The sequence below is a fragment of the Leptosomus discolor genome, chromosome 6 (genome assembly GCF_034619465.1).
Source record: "Leptosomus discolor isolate bLepDis1 chromosome 6, bLepDis1.hap2, whole genome shotgun sequence".
Lineage (NCBI taxonomy): Eukaryota > Metazoa > Chordata > Aves > Leptosomiformes > Leptosomidae > Leptosomus > Leptosomus discolor.
The window spans coordinates 28,260,820-28,278,277 of NC_141396.1; the positions used below are offsets into that span (position 1 = coordinate 28,260,820).

The window sequence follows — 17,458 nt, forward strand, 5'->3', positions numbered from 1 at the left end:
CCCGCCGGGGCCACCGCCAGACGCCGCTCTGGGGGGTGTCCGCCGCCGTCGCCTCTAAGGCCTCCGTGCGGGGGGGCGGGGCCGGGGGCGGGGCCGCCCTGCCGGTGACGCCTTGCCGGTGACAGGTCGGAGGTGCCACTACGCGTGTCGGGGGGATGGTCCCGTCCACACCTGAGCGGGGGCGTCGCGTCGCCGGGAATGGCGGGCCGGGCTGGGCCCGGGCGCCGCGCGGGGCAGAAGCGGCTGTAGGAAGCGCGAGGCCGCCCGTCGGCTGTCAGTAACTCGGCTGGGTTTAAAGTAACCTTAAGCAGCTGATGGCGTCACCTCCAGTGAGGGGGTGACCCTGTGCCCGGTACGGCAGCGGCGGCGGCCTCTCGGTGCCGCGAGAGGGAGCGAGCCGTGCCCGGGGACAGCGGGTTGACCCGGGCACGGCGGCCCGTCGCTTCTTCCGGGGATCTCGGCCAGGGCCGCCCGGCCGCGGTACGCGGCCGGTCCCGGGCGCGGCTGCCGGCTCCCCGGGGCAGTGCCATGCAGGCCCCTGCTCAGGCAGGCGGCCATCCCCCGAGGGCGGCCCTGCCCCTGCAGCAGCCCAGGGGGAGCCGCAGCTTACGAGACGCGGTGGTGAAACTCAACGCGGAGCGAGCTTTTGAGGTCAACTCTTTGCAAATTAACTGCAGCAGTCTGCCTTAGGGAGGGAGGAAAAGCAGAAGCTGTAGGAAATCAGTCGCAGCAGACGCCCTGTGCCCCAGTGCACCACCCGCCCCCAGGCGCTCGCTGACCCCACCCCTCAGCACTCCCCTGAGCTCCCTGCCCCTTCCCGGGCCACCCGTTGTTTCTCAGAGCGGAAGTGAACAGTGCCGTAGTTAAGCCAGGAGTGCCCCCTTGCGGCAGAAATGGCAAACAGCCACAAGGAGGGGGGAAACGAGGTTGAAAGGCGCCTTCCAAGGGATGCCACCGGGCTCCGGGAAGGTGCAGAGGGCTGTCTTTGGTACAAATGTGCACAGCATCGCTGACGCAGCCCACCCGTGGACTGCGAATTTGCGGTAGTTCTCACGACTGGGCTAAAATAAGCAGGTAACGGCATTTCTATCACTGAGCACTTCAGGGTTTTTATTTACAATACTACGTAATACCTTACCTTTCAAAACCTACCGATTTAAAGTGTTTTAAATCCAGCATTTTTTACTCTACGTACTTTTGGGACTCGGTGATGAGCTTGTCCAAAGAGGTCACTAGGGCCTTGGGAAAGGTGCCCATAGATAGAAATGTTGGGGGAGGTCTCATGCTTTCGTTTGAGCTTTGCTACCTGTTAGCTTGACAGTGACTTTGACAGCGTAGAGGATAAACGCAGGGAGAAATGTTGACTGTGCTGCTCCCTCTCCTTGCCTGAAGGCTAAATACCCTGCTGTTTTAACTATGTGTTAATGACGTGCCTGTAAAGCTGTTTTCTTCAACAACTAGTGCAGCAAGTCCTGACTTTTTCCCAGCATGAAGCACTGTGTTGCAGAAAAGGGTCGCTATGGAGGGAATTGACTGCATGTGCTTGGGTTAGTTTTGTTCTGCTCTGAGACTGTTCTCTTTCCCTGTCTCTGTATTTCATCACCAGCTATTCCTGCCCAAAGCACCGTGCTTTTTTTTGCTGGGATGTTCTGTGTAGATTACAGGAGAGTTTGGTAAGAAATTCCTGCGGTGGTAAAACTGTTGCTGGGAGGCCATCTATAAAAAACAGCGAGGTTGGCTACATGGAATACTGTCTGCATGATACAGTTGCCTGGGTTACTTTGCGATGCAGGGGAAAAGTGTGTGTGGCTCCACCTACGTCTTAGTATCTTGCAGAAATTTCTAAAATGCAACTTTTTTTTTTTTTTTTTTTTTTTTTTTTTGGTAGGCTGTTACTTAATTCCTTGCTTTTTAGAACGTTCTATGCAAATTGCTTCTTCCTGACTGTAAATCCATATCCAAATGTTGTGCTGAGACCCTGAGATTGTTATAATCAGGTCTGAATTTTGAATAAACTACTTTTCATTGGTAATTAATTGCTTTTAATGAACAACTACCGTCTTGTATTTAGTTATTTCCTGATTCAATTAATTTACATTATGGTAAGAAATATACAAAACCTCACTTATGCTAAGAGACAGCAGATGCAGGCCTTACGAAGACAGCCAAAGCTAAAGCTGCTTGCGGATTGTGGAATTGTACAGAACACAGAACAGGGAGGCAGTGGGACAGGTACAAGGGGTGAAATTGTACGTTTTCAGCTAGTTATGTTATCTTGTGTGATGAAACCATAGAAACAAAGTAATGAGAAGACTCTCACATCCTCCCCATCCTGATTTGTATATCAGAGATTTTGATCAGTAAAATAACCAATGATTATGTTAGTATAAGAATATTAATAAACTTATTTAATAGGGTGGACCAATCATTGTAAATGTCAAAATTAATAGCGGGCATAACATGCATGCTTATGTTAAAATATGTTAAAGATCATGACTTTGCAGGAAAAGGATATAAAAAATGCTGAATTTTTGATGTAGCTTTGAAGCACGCCAGGTGGAGCTATCCCCCGCGCTTCCCAGCGCTGCAAAAGAGAAGCGCCTGCTTATCTGGAACTGTGTAGATAAGTGTCGTGATTGCGACCCTCCGTCAACAAGATGGCCTGAGCTTTGTGCTAGAAGTGCCTAGGACTGCCCCGCACCCTAAGGAGAACTTCTAAGGGCACAATAAGGCAGTTGTATTAGAATGCATACAAGAAGCAGCTGACTTGTTAAAAGGGTGGATGTGCTGCTGCGCGGAGTTGGCTGGAGAGGGCGCTTGGAGAACGCGGGAAAGAACGGGGCTGTCAGCAACCGGGCGCTGCCTTGGCAGGAGGGCGCTGGGAGCAGAAAGGTGTTGCCATCTCGGCCGGGGGGGTGTGTGACCCGCAGCCAGGGACGGGGACTCGATCCCCTTCCTACTGCCCCTTGCGGGCGAGGGCGGGGGGGACACACACGACGGGGACGCACGCATCTCAGCTGCTCGTGCATCTCCGTGGGCATTTGCACTGTTAGACTGGCTTTGGTGGCCAAACGCAGCCAGGTGAGGGCAGGGACAATGTCGTGTTATCCTTTCTGCCACACTCCGGAGAATACTGCCCACGCTGTGTCATCCTGGGCATCCTGGGTTTTATTAACGTTAAGTGAGATTCTTCCTGGCCTGGATAGCCCGTGGTCACAAAACCAGCTAGCCCAGCATGTGGCCTACCAGAAGGGGCCAGTTTTCATGCATGACAGCAGCCCCCAATTGCTGCCAACCTTGTTGACACAGGTAGCCCTACCAGCCCTGGGCATCTCCACAGCCTCAGACTCTAAAGTGAAATAGTTAATGAAGGCAACTCCCTGCTCAGACCTTTTGTGGGGGTGGACTTTCAGTGGTTCCATTTCTAATCTAGGGCAGTGTGTTTGACCTGACTTTTTTTTTAAAAAAGAAGTTGTTTGTCTTGACAAAAGACAGGAGTCTTTGGAGTATTTAAGAAGCTGAATATAGTTCCAGTTTTCATAATTTAAAGCCAGAAGTCATGTAGCTTGATCTAGTCTGGCCAGCACAGGCCATTAAATATTACCTTGTTTCTCTGTATTGACCTCAGTAACATGCACTTACTTAAAGCATACTTTTCAAGGGGCATTTTATCTTACTTTGAAGATATCAAAAGACAGAGAATGTACTACTTTCAATGATTAGTTTTTCTTATTTCTTGCGTGTTGTTAGTATGTAACCTAACAACTAAGTTTGACAGACTCATTTTGCAGAGTCTAGCTGAAAAGCTTGCTCTATCATATTTTGCAAAATGTTTGCAGTTATGCCTTCATATTTTGGACCAATAGGTTTTGATGCCTTCAGCACTGGAAATATTATTTGTCAGTGAATTGCATTTATTGATAAGTATAATCTAAATTAGAAACTACAAATCCCAAACAGTGTTATGTGAATTATTGAAAAAATGCAAACCCATTAACTTTGCCAAGTTTATGGGAAATAAAACTGTTTCTGCGTACTTTACTTCACCATAACTTCTGAGATTTCTACTTTTTTCCTTTCCTTTTCTCTTAATCAGTGCCACAAAGTGACTGAATGAAGACCTGGCATGCTGTTAGGAGTTGTCAGCTCTTGGTAGCATACTACATACCAAAATATCACCAAGGCTGAGTGCAGTCAGGCAGCTCTGGCAGCTCTGGCCAAGCTTACTAGAAGCCAGATTTAGATTTATAGTTTGGAACACGTATCTCTGTTGTGACAGGATTAACACAGCTCCATGTGCTTTCTCAGGCCTTTCCTGTGCTAGAGAACATGCAGATATTGGTAGCTAGCAATTGGCCCAGCTGCCATCATGATGACAGGGCTCTGCAAGCATCTGAAGAAGGTGAGCTAATCTAGCTTTTCCTTGCCTCAGGCTGCATAGATTGCTAAACTTTCTGTTTCTGTACTAGTCAAGGCCATAGAAGAGAGAGAGAAAGCGTAACCTTAAAACAAAGTTTGAAAGGAAAAAAAGCATGTTCCCTCATAATTGTGTACAAACATTTTTTCTTTCACTTGCATCACTTGGTTTAGATTTCAAATTAGGTTGGTAATTAAAGCCACAAGTACTGTTTAAGAATCTAAGGCTGAAAGAGATGTTTGTTATGAGATCGACAAGTAAGGTTACTAACCATGCAGTGACATGAAAATGGGATGTATGATCCTCTGTGAGATTTCAAAGCCAACTACATTAGTTTTAAAAACCATTTTTTCACTGAAGTTGTGTCTGTAGGGTCCTGAGCTCTCCACAGTGACTGGGTATATTAACTGAGATGAGTTAGTTCTGCTGAAAACAATAAAATTGACCTGTGCATTCTTCCTACCTAATTTCTGAGACATAGCTGGCTCATTTCTCACAACATTTATATCACCGTATCACTCTCTTAGATTTTCAAATACTAAGGTTTCTGTTGTACCCAGTAGTGGAGAAAATTTGTTCCCCCTTCAGTTTAGAAACATTTGCTATCTCTAACTTAGAGATATTGACTATCTCACTTTCATCGGAAAGTACAAAGGGTATTTGCCAGGTAGTCTGCCTCTTTTGTTTGGTGTTCTTGGTAGATGCCAGAGACTAGATAGAGACATGTTAGCTTTTCTGTGTCTTTTAAAATTCTTTAAAAAAAAAAAAAAAAGTGTGGGGGAGGATTAGTCTAATTCAGACCAACCTTTATGGTGTGAGTCATCCTACTGGAGTCAGTGATGTGCTTGTGTAAACAGCAGCTTTCTGTATAGGTAAGGATAGGTAAGGATTAAGGGATTTGGCTTCTTTTAGGAAGTTACTTGGAAATGAACTGCAGCCAACTGTAAACTGGATTTGAAGCTGGTACAAAAGAGATGAGATGCATTCAGAGAAAGTTACCTAAGGTGATGAAATTGCCAATAAAACATTTTTTAATCAGGGTTAAATTACACAGTGCTGTAATGAAACTACTGCAAGCAGTGTCTGATTCCTGATGTAACCAGTTAACATGTGACTGTTCCTCTGTCATTTTTTAGTGTTTAATGGGGAGTTAAAAATTATTTCACTTTAATCTTTTAGTTCTAAGACTAGAGAAGCTCAGGAAAAGTACAGTCTTTAAAAGTATTTCATGTTGCAGTTTGACAAGCAATACAGTTTTGAAGATAATGAGCAAGATTTTCAGCAGATTCCCATACTTATAAAAATTTTGAAGAGTAATGAGATGTGCATCAGAAGAAACAATGGGGTATAGTAATTCTGCTTGTTGTTGTAATGAATATACTTTGTGACTTGCAAGTAAAGAAACTTGCAAGTAAATGTATCTCTGTTGTATCATTCTCATACATAAATGGATTTCTTGGATGTTTGATAAAACTAATTCTCTTCTATCACATTTTTAACACATTTGAGAGCATAATTCAAGTCTTGGAAATTGTCAGCTATAAAGGTCCCAGCCAAAGACTTTACTCTTTGGAAAGAATGAGAACTAAGTAATACCTATAAGCTATAAAGGTATGAATTTCTTGTTGATTTTACTACAAATTCAGTTTGTGCATTTTAGAGATGAATTTATGTCAGACCTCTATATGCTTATCCTAACACTCCCACTGTGGCTTTTTCCTGTTATTGAATAGGAGCAGAAAGGTGAAACAGACTTTTTTATCATGAGGCACTTCAGCCAACATTGCATTAATAAGCCCTTCTAAATAGACAGCCAAAGCTCACCAGTTTAAAGTTGAGGTTGCACAGAGAGCTTCAGTTTTGGTCATAGTTGTGAATTTTACAGTTCTGTATTTGTCTTTACTGATGTCTGATGGAAGTCAATAACTTTAGTCCTATTAAAAATATTTCGTGAACGTCTCTGATGGATTTCTTCTATTGTGTGAGGTAGCTTTAAAAAATGAAAGAGTAACAAGTAACATCCATTTTCAGTTATGAAAGTTGGATTTATGCTACAGTTATTCAGTGGAATTTTTTTAATTGGATATATGCTACAGGTATTTGACAGGATTTTTTTGAAGGTGTGTGGGCAAGAAAAATGTCATTTGGGGAGGCTATTTAATAATACTGAATGTAGCTTGCAAGGATAAATTACATGTGACCAGACAGCCTTGTTCATATTGGTCATGCTGGAAAAACTTGAGTAGTTTAGACTATTCGAAACTGTACTACATACAGATAAGGGGCCATGATTCTGCATACCAGCATCCTACAGCATTATAGACTTATTGGTTAAAACAGACTGAAGGAGTAAGACTCCAGCAAACTACAAGCGTTTTGATGCCTGGTTCTGTCCCTTAACCATTTGATGACAGTGCATGTGTATTTTAATACATAGTATTTGGTATCTGATATCACTTCTTGCTTCTCTCTGAAGGAATTCCTAACTCTTTATTTCTGCCTCCTATTTTGAAAGACACTGCCTTAGGTTGCCAAGTTCTTCACATGCATGGCAGGAAACGCAGGAGTGCAGTGTTGGGAAAAAGGAAAGTTTTCAAATTAGTTTACTGCTTTTGAGGGTCTGTTGGGGTCAGCTAATGCATCTTTATCGTGTTTCTCGGTTGATGAACAAGTCACGTTGATTGACACAGTTTTCTAGCTATGAGTGGTTTTTTTCCTGCATATCTGGAATAGGAATACTGTGATGGAAAAGATAACTACAGCACAAAAAGCCAGCACAGACCTAGCAAAGAAATGGGGTCACTACCAGATGGGTGAGATGGGTGGGAAGCACATGTCATTACAACCACACGGGTGGGGATGTTATTTGGGAGATGAGAAGGAATAGGACTGACAAGTGATGTTAGAGTGATAGTTCTTTGAACAGGGAGGAGAAGAATCCAGACAACTTGTCTCCAGTCCCAGCAGACTAGCCTTAAGGCCAAATTCACCCATCTTTAGGTGACTAGTTATCGTAATCAAGTTCGGCAGACTATGATGTTGCTATTTGTTGTATTTCTATAGTATCATGTGGGTGTGTTTGTATTCTACCAGCACAAGAAAAAGATATAGTCCTTGTCCTAAAACATCTGCAGTTCAGAGGTCTGATCCTCTCAGGTGCCGAGTGCACAAGTATTTCTGGAGCTGATCAGTCATAGGGCCTCTGCCAGTTACGCAAACGGCACAGGTGAGGACAATGACAGAGACTTTCTTACAAAGGAAAGGAGACCGGGAAGGAGACAGGAGGGAGTACGAGGGAAAGGATTACCATAAAGTAATGCAGACTGTGAACCTGACCATACTGGGCATAAAATACTGCTACATTTAAATGAAACTGTAGTTATCTCAGTGATGCTAGGGCAAACGAGGGCTTGCCAGACTGAATTGCACTCAGTAATCCCTGGAGGCCCAGGCTGGATTTCAGGAGGATATTTTATACACAATTTTTTGATGTTTCTTGAGGCAGGATTTTAGTGAACACATGTTTGCTACCACATGGGTTCCTGTGCAGCTTTTCTACTCAGCATTCAAAGGGGTCAAGAATACCAATAATCTATGCGTTAGCCTTATTAAAAGTGGAAATCCCACTACAGCCCATTCCTGTGCTGGTGCCAACTCTGATCTGATGATTTGCCCTTCCCAGTGGTCATTCTAACTCTTTAAAGGCTCAGACTGAGCCTGTCCAAACTCTAGATCAGTGTTCTGTGGGGCTGCATGAGGCAGATCTGTCCCACAGAAGAGAGATTTCCCTCCATAAGAGCAGGAGACGTTGTGTTGCACGAGAGTGGGAGCACTAATCACTACCTTCCCTGGAAGTCTGTGCTGTTGTACATCCATCTGCCAAGACTTTTTTTTCTCCTGCCCAGAAGAAAAATCAATGGTGTTGGGCACCACTGGGCTACCATTTAATAAAAGACACAAAGTTTGCAAATACTTTGGCTTCAGTTTTAACTGAGGTCTTATTTCCTTTAAAAAATAAGGCAGTCTCCTCTTTGAAAGGGATGATAATTTATTTCAAGATTGCCACAGGACTCAGAAACTCACCAGTAGGCAGCATAATAACAGCACAAGTAAGGAACGATTTTCAGATTCAGACAATAGATTACCATTACAACTCAGAAATGAGATCTTGGAGTTTGATAGGTCATTCTATGAGAACGCAAGCTCACTGATGGTCAAAAAAGCAAAGCAAATGTTAGGATCTATTAGGAAAGCAATGGAGAAAATAACATTATCATCACAATACTTAAAACACATTGCCATGATTCCTCTACATCTTAAATTCTGAGAATCATTCTGGTTTTCCTGTCTGAGGAAGGAGTAAACTGGAAAAAGCTCCAAAAAGGGCAATGTGAATGATGAAAGGCATGGAGTGGTTACCATAGGGCCAGCTACAATGAGTAAAATGGGATTCTTCGGTCTGGAAAAGAGGTGGCTGAAGGGGCAGAAGCAATGGGGTTTGATGAAAAAATGGGTAGCGTGAACCGCTGGAACCAGCAAAGGTCCTTCCACGTCCTTGTGTGGGAGGCAATAAGCACCAAATGATTCTAGCAGGCAACATATTCAGAGCACATAAAAATGATATTATTTCATATAACACATGGTTAAGTCCTAGTCAGAGGATGCTTTGGAAGCTAAAATTTTACATATGTTCAGAAAAAGACTGAATAAATTCACAAGATAAAAGCATATTTTGTTTTCTGTATACTTAGAAACTCTAATCCATGTCAAGAAGTCTCTGGGCTGAAAATGACTGAGGTCATCATCATCATCATTACTAGGTGAAAGTACCAATATGTCACTGACTGAACTGGTTATAGATACCTACCTTCCCTAGACAGGTATCCATTTTCGGCCATTGCTGAAAAGCTAAGCATCAGGCTAGACAGACATTTGGTCATAGCAAGTGTGACCATTTTTTTACAGTTACCTTAGATTTCAGATAATTACAATCAGTGCCATGAATTATTTTAGGAGTTAAATATAAGAAAGACTTAAGTGTGAGATTATTCAAAGGTTATGTGAAACTGGCCTAATGCCTTTTTTCACCTTGAAATCTACAGATTTTAATGGGACCTGAGTCAGAGCAAGACTGGTATGTCTCAAAAGTACGTGGTGTTTTCAGCAATACTGTTTTCCTCCACCTTCAAGTGTAAGAAACAACATTAATTTCAGGTAGGAAAAAAGGCTAGAGCAAAGCTTTGGCGTGATAAAGGCATTTACTGTTAGGGAAAACTCAGTATTGCAAGTGACAGCTCTGTCAAGAGCCAGTTCTGGACTGGGGAGTGAATGCTCTTAGAAGGCAAGGATCATTGTAAGTTTCGCCCTCTTTTTGCTTAGGGTGCAACATGTGCCTCTGTCCTGCTTGCCCTGACACATGATGGAAGCATGCATGTCTGGCCACTGAATTAGTTTCAGAACAAGAGAGGCTGCTGTAAATGTTCCTTTCCCTGCAGAACAGATGAGAGCACAACCATCACTTGACTACTCATGTTCTTTGGAGGGTTCCTGGGCGCATCTGGCTATGACAGTGTGCATAGGGAGAAGTCTTTGTGGAAGAGAATCCACGTTGTTTTGCTGAATTCCAGTTTTCCGTTTGAACATGAAATCTCTTCTCAATTCTCTAGGGTTACTTTGTAGCATTTTTATTTCACTGATGTAAGAGCTGCCTTTTACTGACAAGCCCATAATTACAGCAGTGTTGACTGGTAAGTAATGGGCTGCAAAAGGTGTACTAAAAGATAATTAAAGATGCACTCCAGATAAGCAGAGCATGAACATCCTTTTTATGAGGTGTTAATGTCTGAAGGCCAGCTAGTGAAATTGATCTTTCCTCCTTTAGGATAAAAGTTCTGCTTAAACGTCAATAGCATTGTACTGCCCTAGAAAATGTTTGATGTAGGGATTTCTAAAGGGCTGTGCTTGTCCTGAGATTCCCCAGGCGGGTGCCTGGTGACGCAGCCCATGATGCACTGGGTAATTTGGCATCCCATTCATGTTAGTGTGATTTTGGGGTCGCCTTTGCGACTCCTAACACTAGGGCTGCTCTGGAGGGAGAGGAGAGGAGTTCCCGGTGCCCTGATCCAGATTAGGATAAATGCAAACCTTTTTTGAGAGCCATTTTAAAGAGCACTTTAGTGCTTGTCTAACAACTGCTCTGCCTCTCCTAAATGTGCTTTATATATACATATCTCATTTGTGTTGTATTTTCAGCATATTCCACATGTGATTTGTATTCCTCTGCAGATGCACTTACACCACAACTCTGGCATAAAGTAACAATGGCAGATGACACAGTGGGTTTCCACGTTTGGACTCTACTGAAATCTATAGCAAAATTCCATGGATTTTGGTGGGAGCCTGAAGACAATCTATGAACTGAAGAGACGGGTTAAGTACAGTGCTTTGGGTATTCCTGCTTCTTTCCCCACACTCTTCCCACTGCCCTATTTGTGAAATGAATCACAAATATGGGGGGTGGGGGGTGGGGGAAATTGGGGGAAATACTATTTCCCCAGTATGTTTTAGAGAAGAGATGGGGGAGCACACAAACAGTTGTTTTGACTATGACTGACATGTAACAGCATGATGATGCCAAGGGAACATGGTCAGCAAGGGCTGGTCAGTGCTGTTGGCTGGTTAGTATATGGTCAAACTGCATCTGTAGTAGAAATTATCTCTTACTTTAGGCCAAGTCCATATGTCTCAGCAGAAGAGGGGGAAGAGGAGGGGGAGGCAAAGATTGCCATCTTCTTTCCTGGAATCTCACTTAAAAACAAAACTTGCAATCTAAGCCTCTATCAATTAGCATTGCAAAGAAAATCTCAGAAAATGAAGGGTGTAAAGAGGCTGCCTGGCAGAGTGCCTGAAACAATAACTCCGGGAAGTGTGAACTGCTCTCTCCATAGTCAGAGGATGTTAACAAAAGCCTGCTCTATTTGACCTAGCTAGCAGTGATGGACAGTCACTATTAGCAAGTAGTGCAAGTCGGTGCAAGCCTCTGCTGGCTTCTCCTTATCTCTTCTGCACTGGCTGTGGCTATAAGGTGTATAGGCCTGTGTTGAAGGGGGTGGCTTCCCTGTCCTTTTGAGATCTATATTGCAGTCTGCCTGCTGGGTCAGCTTTGTGTTGTAGTTATTCCTGTGAGATGATGTTTTCTGCCATGAAAACTGGAAATATAGAAAGAAAAGTGGCAGCATTTTTTCTAGCCTTCCCTGTGGCCAGACTGAATGAGTAAGCTCTCTGTGTACCCTACAAACATCCTTGGTATCCTTGATCCAGTTTATTATGTGCCCTACAGACAGTTGTATTGGAACTGCAGAGATGGAAAGGTCATATGCAATTCCAGACTTCCTCTTTTACCCTTGGCTCCTGTGCATCCCCATCCCATGCTGGTGCTTCAAATAAGCTTGCCAAAAACTAACCTGGCCAAAAAAAAAAAAAAAAGTGATGAGTGTTTTGGAACAAGTAGCTCTGTGAGTTGGCTCATTTGCTAGTCAAGTGTGCACTGGAGGCAGCATGCACCGGACTGTGTGCAAAGCCATATGGGGACTTAAAGGCAGGTAGAATTGCATCCCACGTGCTTAGAACAAGAAGGAATAACTGAAGCTGGATTTGCTGTAGAGAAGACTGTCAATAAAACTATGCCACCAAGCTTTACATGTCTGCATGTCCGCTTACTGTGTCTGAGCCTTCATCCACCCGTCCCTAGGTATCTGAATATTAGAAGTGAACTAAAACTGAAGAAATAGCAGTGCACCTTGACTGTACCCAGAACTGCTGAACCACTTGCCACCTGGCTGCTTTTTTCCCTTCTCCCACATGAAAATTATTGCTTAAATACAAATTTTATTGTTTACATGGACAGGAAAAACTCTGAACTATCCTGGAGCTCTGGGGGAGAAAAGAAATCTTCATCCCTCTGACATTCTCTCTGGCTTCATATGCACTTCTGCTTGAAAACATTATTAACGTAAAGTGGTTTCTGAGGGCTTTTACCTTGCCTTATGGTCAGAGCTGCTAGAGGAATCCAGTCTCTAGAGTACTAGACTCACAGGGGCTGACTGTCACCCCTGTCTGGAAGGACGTTTATTGTTGTTGTGAACCACTGTGATGGTGTGTGTAATGTTAAAATCCTCGCCCAGCTCAACCTGAAAGTGTCTGCGTGGATGGTGGACATGCTGGTCCCTGCAGAGTGCAAATGTAACAGCTCACAGTCTTTGTCCCCATACCCTTTAGCTTCCAGAGCAAGCTGGAGTGCGTCCCAAATCTGAAAAATGAATGAGGACATGTTGAGATGAAAAACACATGAAGTAATGATGCCATTGTTCTTGAACACCTTCAGTGACAGCCATTAATGGCCTCATTTGACGGATTATTACATTGACTAATAGATTTGTTGCTGTTCTAATCCTGTTCTAAGAGCTATTCCTTTTCAGCATTGCAACGGTTTCTCCCTGTAAGTCCTTATGTCACTCTTGGCTCTGTTAAATAGTATTTCTGGCCTCTTTTGTATTAATATGTTTGGTCATGATTTCACCTTGGGCTGAAAACACAGACCTTGCTTGTTCTGTACATGACTGGGATGAGTAGAGCTGTCTGGAGGAAAAAAAAAAGGAGCCATAGGAAAGGACAAGCTTGTGCTGAGCTCTTCAGCATGTGCTTGGGAGGGAGACTGCTCCTTCTACCCCAGGTGACTACAGAGTATGCTGGGGGAGGCTTTGTCCTTTACTGTGAATAGTGGGGTTTGAGGCAATGTTTAGTAAAGCCACCAGTGTTTTATTTACTGCAGTGAAATTAATGAGGAATGTCCCATGGATGGAAATAGGAGCAGGGTACCTAAATGGGGAAGACAAGTACTTGTCACCCGGGGGCATTACGAGCTGGGATGGTTTCCCTTTGGGAGAAGGGTGGTGCAGAGGTCTCCCAGCATCTGGGGGAGCCCTGGGTTTCCAGCAGAGCCCCAGGCGTGTGGTGCAGAAAGAAGGGGAGACTTCTTAAAGGGCCAAACCGAAGGTGAAAGATAACTTCATTAAATTATCCACTCTCCATCTGAATTAAAGAAAGGTGGATGGGTTTGTGGCGACGGCGGGGGCTTCGCTGGGCGACGCTTTGGCTCCTTTGATGGGGCGAGACCTCATTATGTGTATTTTGGTGATGGGATGACAATGGAGGTGTGGGAGACAGCTCTGAGTCACCCTTGGAGGCCCGGCGGCTCCGGCCCCATTGGCGGGGCCGGGCTGGGCCGGGTGGGTGGGGGTCGCTAACGGCCGGGGCGTAGGGCTCATAAGGCGAGGAGCGGCCTGTGCCGCCCCCCCGCCCGCAGACCTCGGCCTGGATGGAGCTCGCCAGCCTTCCCCCCGGCCCCACCGGTAAGCCTCCCCGGGGCGCGGCCGGGGCCGGGGAGCGCAGGGTGGGCTGGTGGTGATGGTGGTGTCGGTATCGGGGCATGAGGAGCGCGGCCCGGCGCGGCACCCGCTGACCGCCGCTCCCCTCCCCCCGCAGGCGAGGCCCGGCCGCGTCCCGCCGCCTCTAGCGCCGGGCGGGAGGGCGGCCGGCGGAAGCGGACCACCTTCAGCAAGGCCCAGCTGGAGGTGCTGGTCCGCGCCTTCGAGAAGGAGCCCTACCCTGGCATTGCTCTGCGGGAGCAGCTCTCCGGCCTCACTGACATCCCCGAGTCCAGGATCCAGGTGAGAGGGGCGGGCGGACGTCTGGGCGGCTTTCCCCGGCCGGGCCGAGGCGGGGGCGGGCGCTCAGACTCTGCTGGCCTCGCAGGTATGGTTTCAGAACAGGAGAGCCCGGCAGCTGAACCACAAGAAAAGCGAAGCCACCGTCTACCCCAAGCCGGCCTGTAGCAAGCAAAAGCTAACGGGCTGCGGCGGTAGCTGCCAGGAGAGGTCCCGGACGACGCCAGGTCTCGGGCCGGACCGGAGCCTCCACCACCCACAGCCTGGCCTACCAGGAGGAAAGCAGAGCTTCGCTGGCCAGCCCTCGCCCTACTCGGGGCAGCCGTACTCAAGGCTCGATACTCATTTCAGGAGCTTGGATAACACTTTTGGAGCCCCAGGTCAGACCCCAGCTCACTTCAGTTTGGACTGCATGGGAAAAGGAGTCCCACTCGGAGCGGAAAGCATGGGGAGTGCCCCCCAGCTCTCACTCCCTGTGCAGCAGGTGCAGGAATATCCATACCTGAAGAAGTCTTTCCCTGAAAACTACTGCTCAGGTGCAGAAGGCTTCCAGTCCTGTGTAGAAGATCACCAGTACCTGGCAGCTAAAGAGAACATGTATAGGAGGCCTGTCTTAAACTACTTAAATGCTAACCAGGGCCTGGGCATTGAGAACTATTTGTATGTCAAGTCAAACACTTCTCCCTTTGGGAAAGTCTCCACTTTCAGTTACGGTGAAGGGGAATCTAAGCTTGAGCTCGAGCAGAGGGATCACAGTCCACCTCTGGTTGCAGGTAGTCACACTAGTCCTCCTTTGGTACTTCCAAAACATGAAGGGGGGTATCAAAGGACACTTGGTGCTCCAGCCCCGTCGTATGGGCAGCAGCTGCTGGAGGCAGTAAATGACTATGACCCTCATTGGCTCGGCATGAGAAACGAAATTTTGGGAACTGGGTTAGATTTGCTGTTTGAGAATGAGCAAAATGAGGAGCAAGGTGGGCCAAAAAGTTACCTTTTTGCTTTTGGTGGCCAGAGCTCAACCTGTCATTTGGGTCACACATGAAACTGACAGTGGGTCTGCTTGAAAAATTAATGTGGGTGTTTTTTTGTTCAATTGGCAGCGTTGTCCAAAGTGGCTAGAGCTTTTGCAGATCTAAGTGAGGAGTGCTTACTCTGAGTTTTGTGTGCTGTCTGGAAGGGCAAGATAAGTGAAGATAGCAAGGGCTACAGGAGAATAACCTGGTGAATATGTGCTGCCTCCCTGCCCCATCCTATGGGAACTGTCACCAAGCTGCTTGCAGTATTTCTGCATGCGTTTGGTTATTGGCAGCCTCACGTTAAATTGCACGTACAGGCTGATCTTTTTCACAAATAGTCGGTACTGAAGGTTGACTGTTTCTGTGTTCAGACTGTGCTGGACTAATTCTGCCAGGAGGCTTGAGACTACGGCATTGACTTTGTGGCCATACTGCACTGAGTTTTGTTTCTATTGTAGTCACAATTCACTGATTTTAACTTAAGAAATCTGTAGAAAACAGACTTATTTATAGCTTTTAGTGGAGAAAGCATTAACATGAGAGGGGTACAAGCATGGGAAAAGCAGCCTTGGTGGTGGCAGAGGATGGCTCACTGAGTGTGTTTGCGTTTTAGGTGTGCTCCTGATAACGAACACTGCTGGTCTTTTCCTAGATACTTAAAGTATAGTGTTTTAATTTAAAAATGACCATATGTCTAGCCTTTTAAAAGGCAATATTTTTTTAATTTCCTTTTGTATAATTTTTTTCAAATTGTCTCTTTTTCAAATTGTAGTTTCCTGTTTGCCAAATGAAAGGGTTTTTTTGTACCTGGATGATAATGAACCTGTAGAACTGTACTCACAGAAAGAAAAATTGTGTTCCATCTTTGCATTTGTATATTGAACCTATTTTTAGACCTCTCGAGATCCATGTCCCTCTGGAAGACCTTTGTAATCATGGAAGTGTTCTTCATGTGTGTGTCTGGAGAGCTCCCATGGTTGTGTAATAAAGCAACATGGGGCCTAGGTTGCTGAAAACTATAGGTGCAAATCTGTGGCTCTGGAATATTTTAAGTATGCCTAGATTTTAATACATATGTTATTAATTTAATGACTTTGTTTATAGAACAAAAGAAACAGAATAAAAATAAAACTTAAACACAGACCATTATTTTATTAATAAAGTTTATACCTCTGAAGAAGCTGTCTATTGAGATGTATACACAAAAAATTCCAGAAAATTAGTCCTGGCTTTTGTCAGTAATTTTCATCTGCGGCTGTGAGGAAGTCATTTAACTCTTCTGCCTTGAGCTGAAGAATCAACACACTCATGAATTATGGAAAAACCGTAGCTTCAGGCAATAGCTGCAAGGAACTTTGAACACAAAAAGTTCTATCTGAGAGCTAAGTACAAGGTGATGATTGTATTTATGATTGTGTATATGATTTCTTTAGTAAACTTTTTAAAACTTATGCATTAAGACTTATTTACCTATACCCTCTCCCTTGTAAGATCTACTTAGTGAGAAGTGAGACTTGTTCCTAGACACATAGAGAACAAGAATAATAATTTTACCCATGAAAAAGACAAGAAACTGTTATTCAAAAGTGTGTAGCGAAACAGCCTTGCTTCCTAAAGGGTGAGTTAAAGAGGAAGAGGAAAAAGGACATCTGAAAGAATAGCAGTCCCCCTGAACCAACAAGGATGTAGGCTTCTGGTTCCTCCCTGGAGTCTTCCTGTGGTATCCTCCTTGCTGATCTCAGTGCGTGGTAACCAGCATCCCCTAATCTCACAGAGGTCTGAGGTAAATAATGGGAGGGTCACTGTTACCGATGCTCTTAAGTGAGCCTGGTCTCTGCAGCGCATCCAGCTGTCTCCCCCTCTTACTCTGCAGGCGTCCTGTTCTGTCCAAGCTCACAAAGCTGTGCCAAGGCAGCTGTGTCAGGTCTTTGGCACTGAGCTGTCACTCCTGGCTGCTCTAATACTGGGCATTACAGCCCCTTCATCTGGTCTAGTGAGCACGCTTCCCTTAGTAGCAAACCCATGTTTCCAACACTGAAGTGGAATACTCTCTGAATACTTCTTGTGAGCAAGCCCAAGAAAAAATAAATCGTTCTCCCATCATAGAGTTACCTACTGCCTAGGGTAGAGCTTTTCTGTCTGTTGTTACAAGTGGCTTTTAACAGACCTACCTAGCATGTATTTCACAAATAAGTAAAATCTGTGCAGAGCGGTCGGGTGCAAGACTCTTGTGACATTCCTGTAAACTTTCACTTCTTGCTATGAGGTGGGGAATGCCAGAACACACGTTATGTGCTCAT

General features: G+C 45.1%; 1 protein-coding gene across 1 annotated transcript; it reads left to right on the forward strand.

Annotated features, from left to right (window-relative positions):
* The first annotated feature begins 13,793 nt into the window (after positions 1-13,793).
* On the forward strand, positions 13,794-15,184 carry LOC147415344 (uncharacterized). Its single transcript, XM_086467472.1, has 3 exons — positions 13,794-13,813; positions 13,941-14,145; positions 14,231-15,184. Exons 1-3 carry the CDS (start codon positions 13,794-13,796, stop codon positions 15,182-15,184), a joined length of 1,179 nt encoding a protein of 392 aa, XP_086323598.1.
* The last annotated feature ends 2,274 nt before the right edge of the window (positions 15,185-17,458 follow it).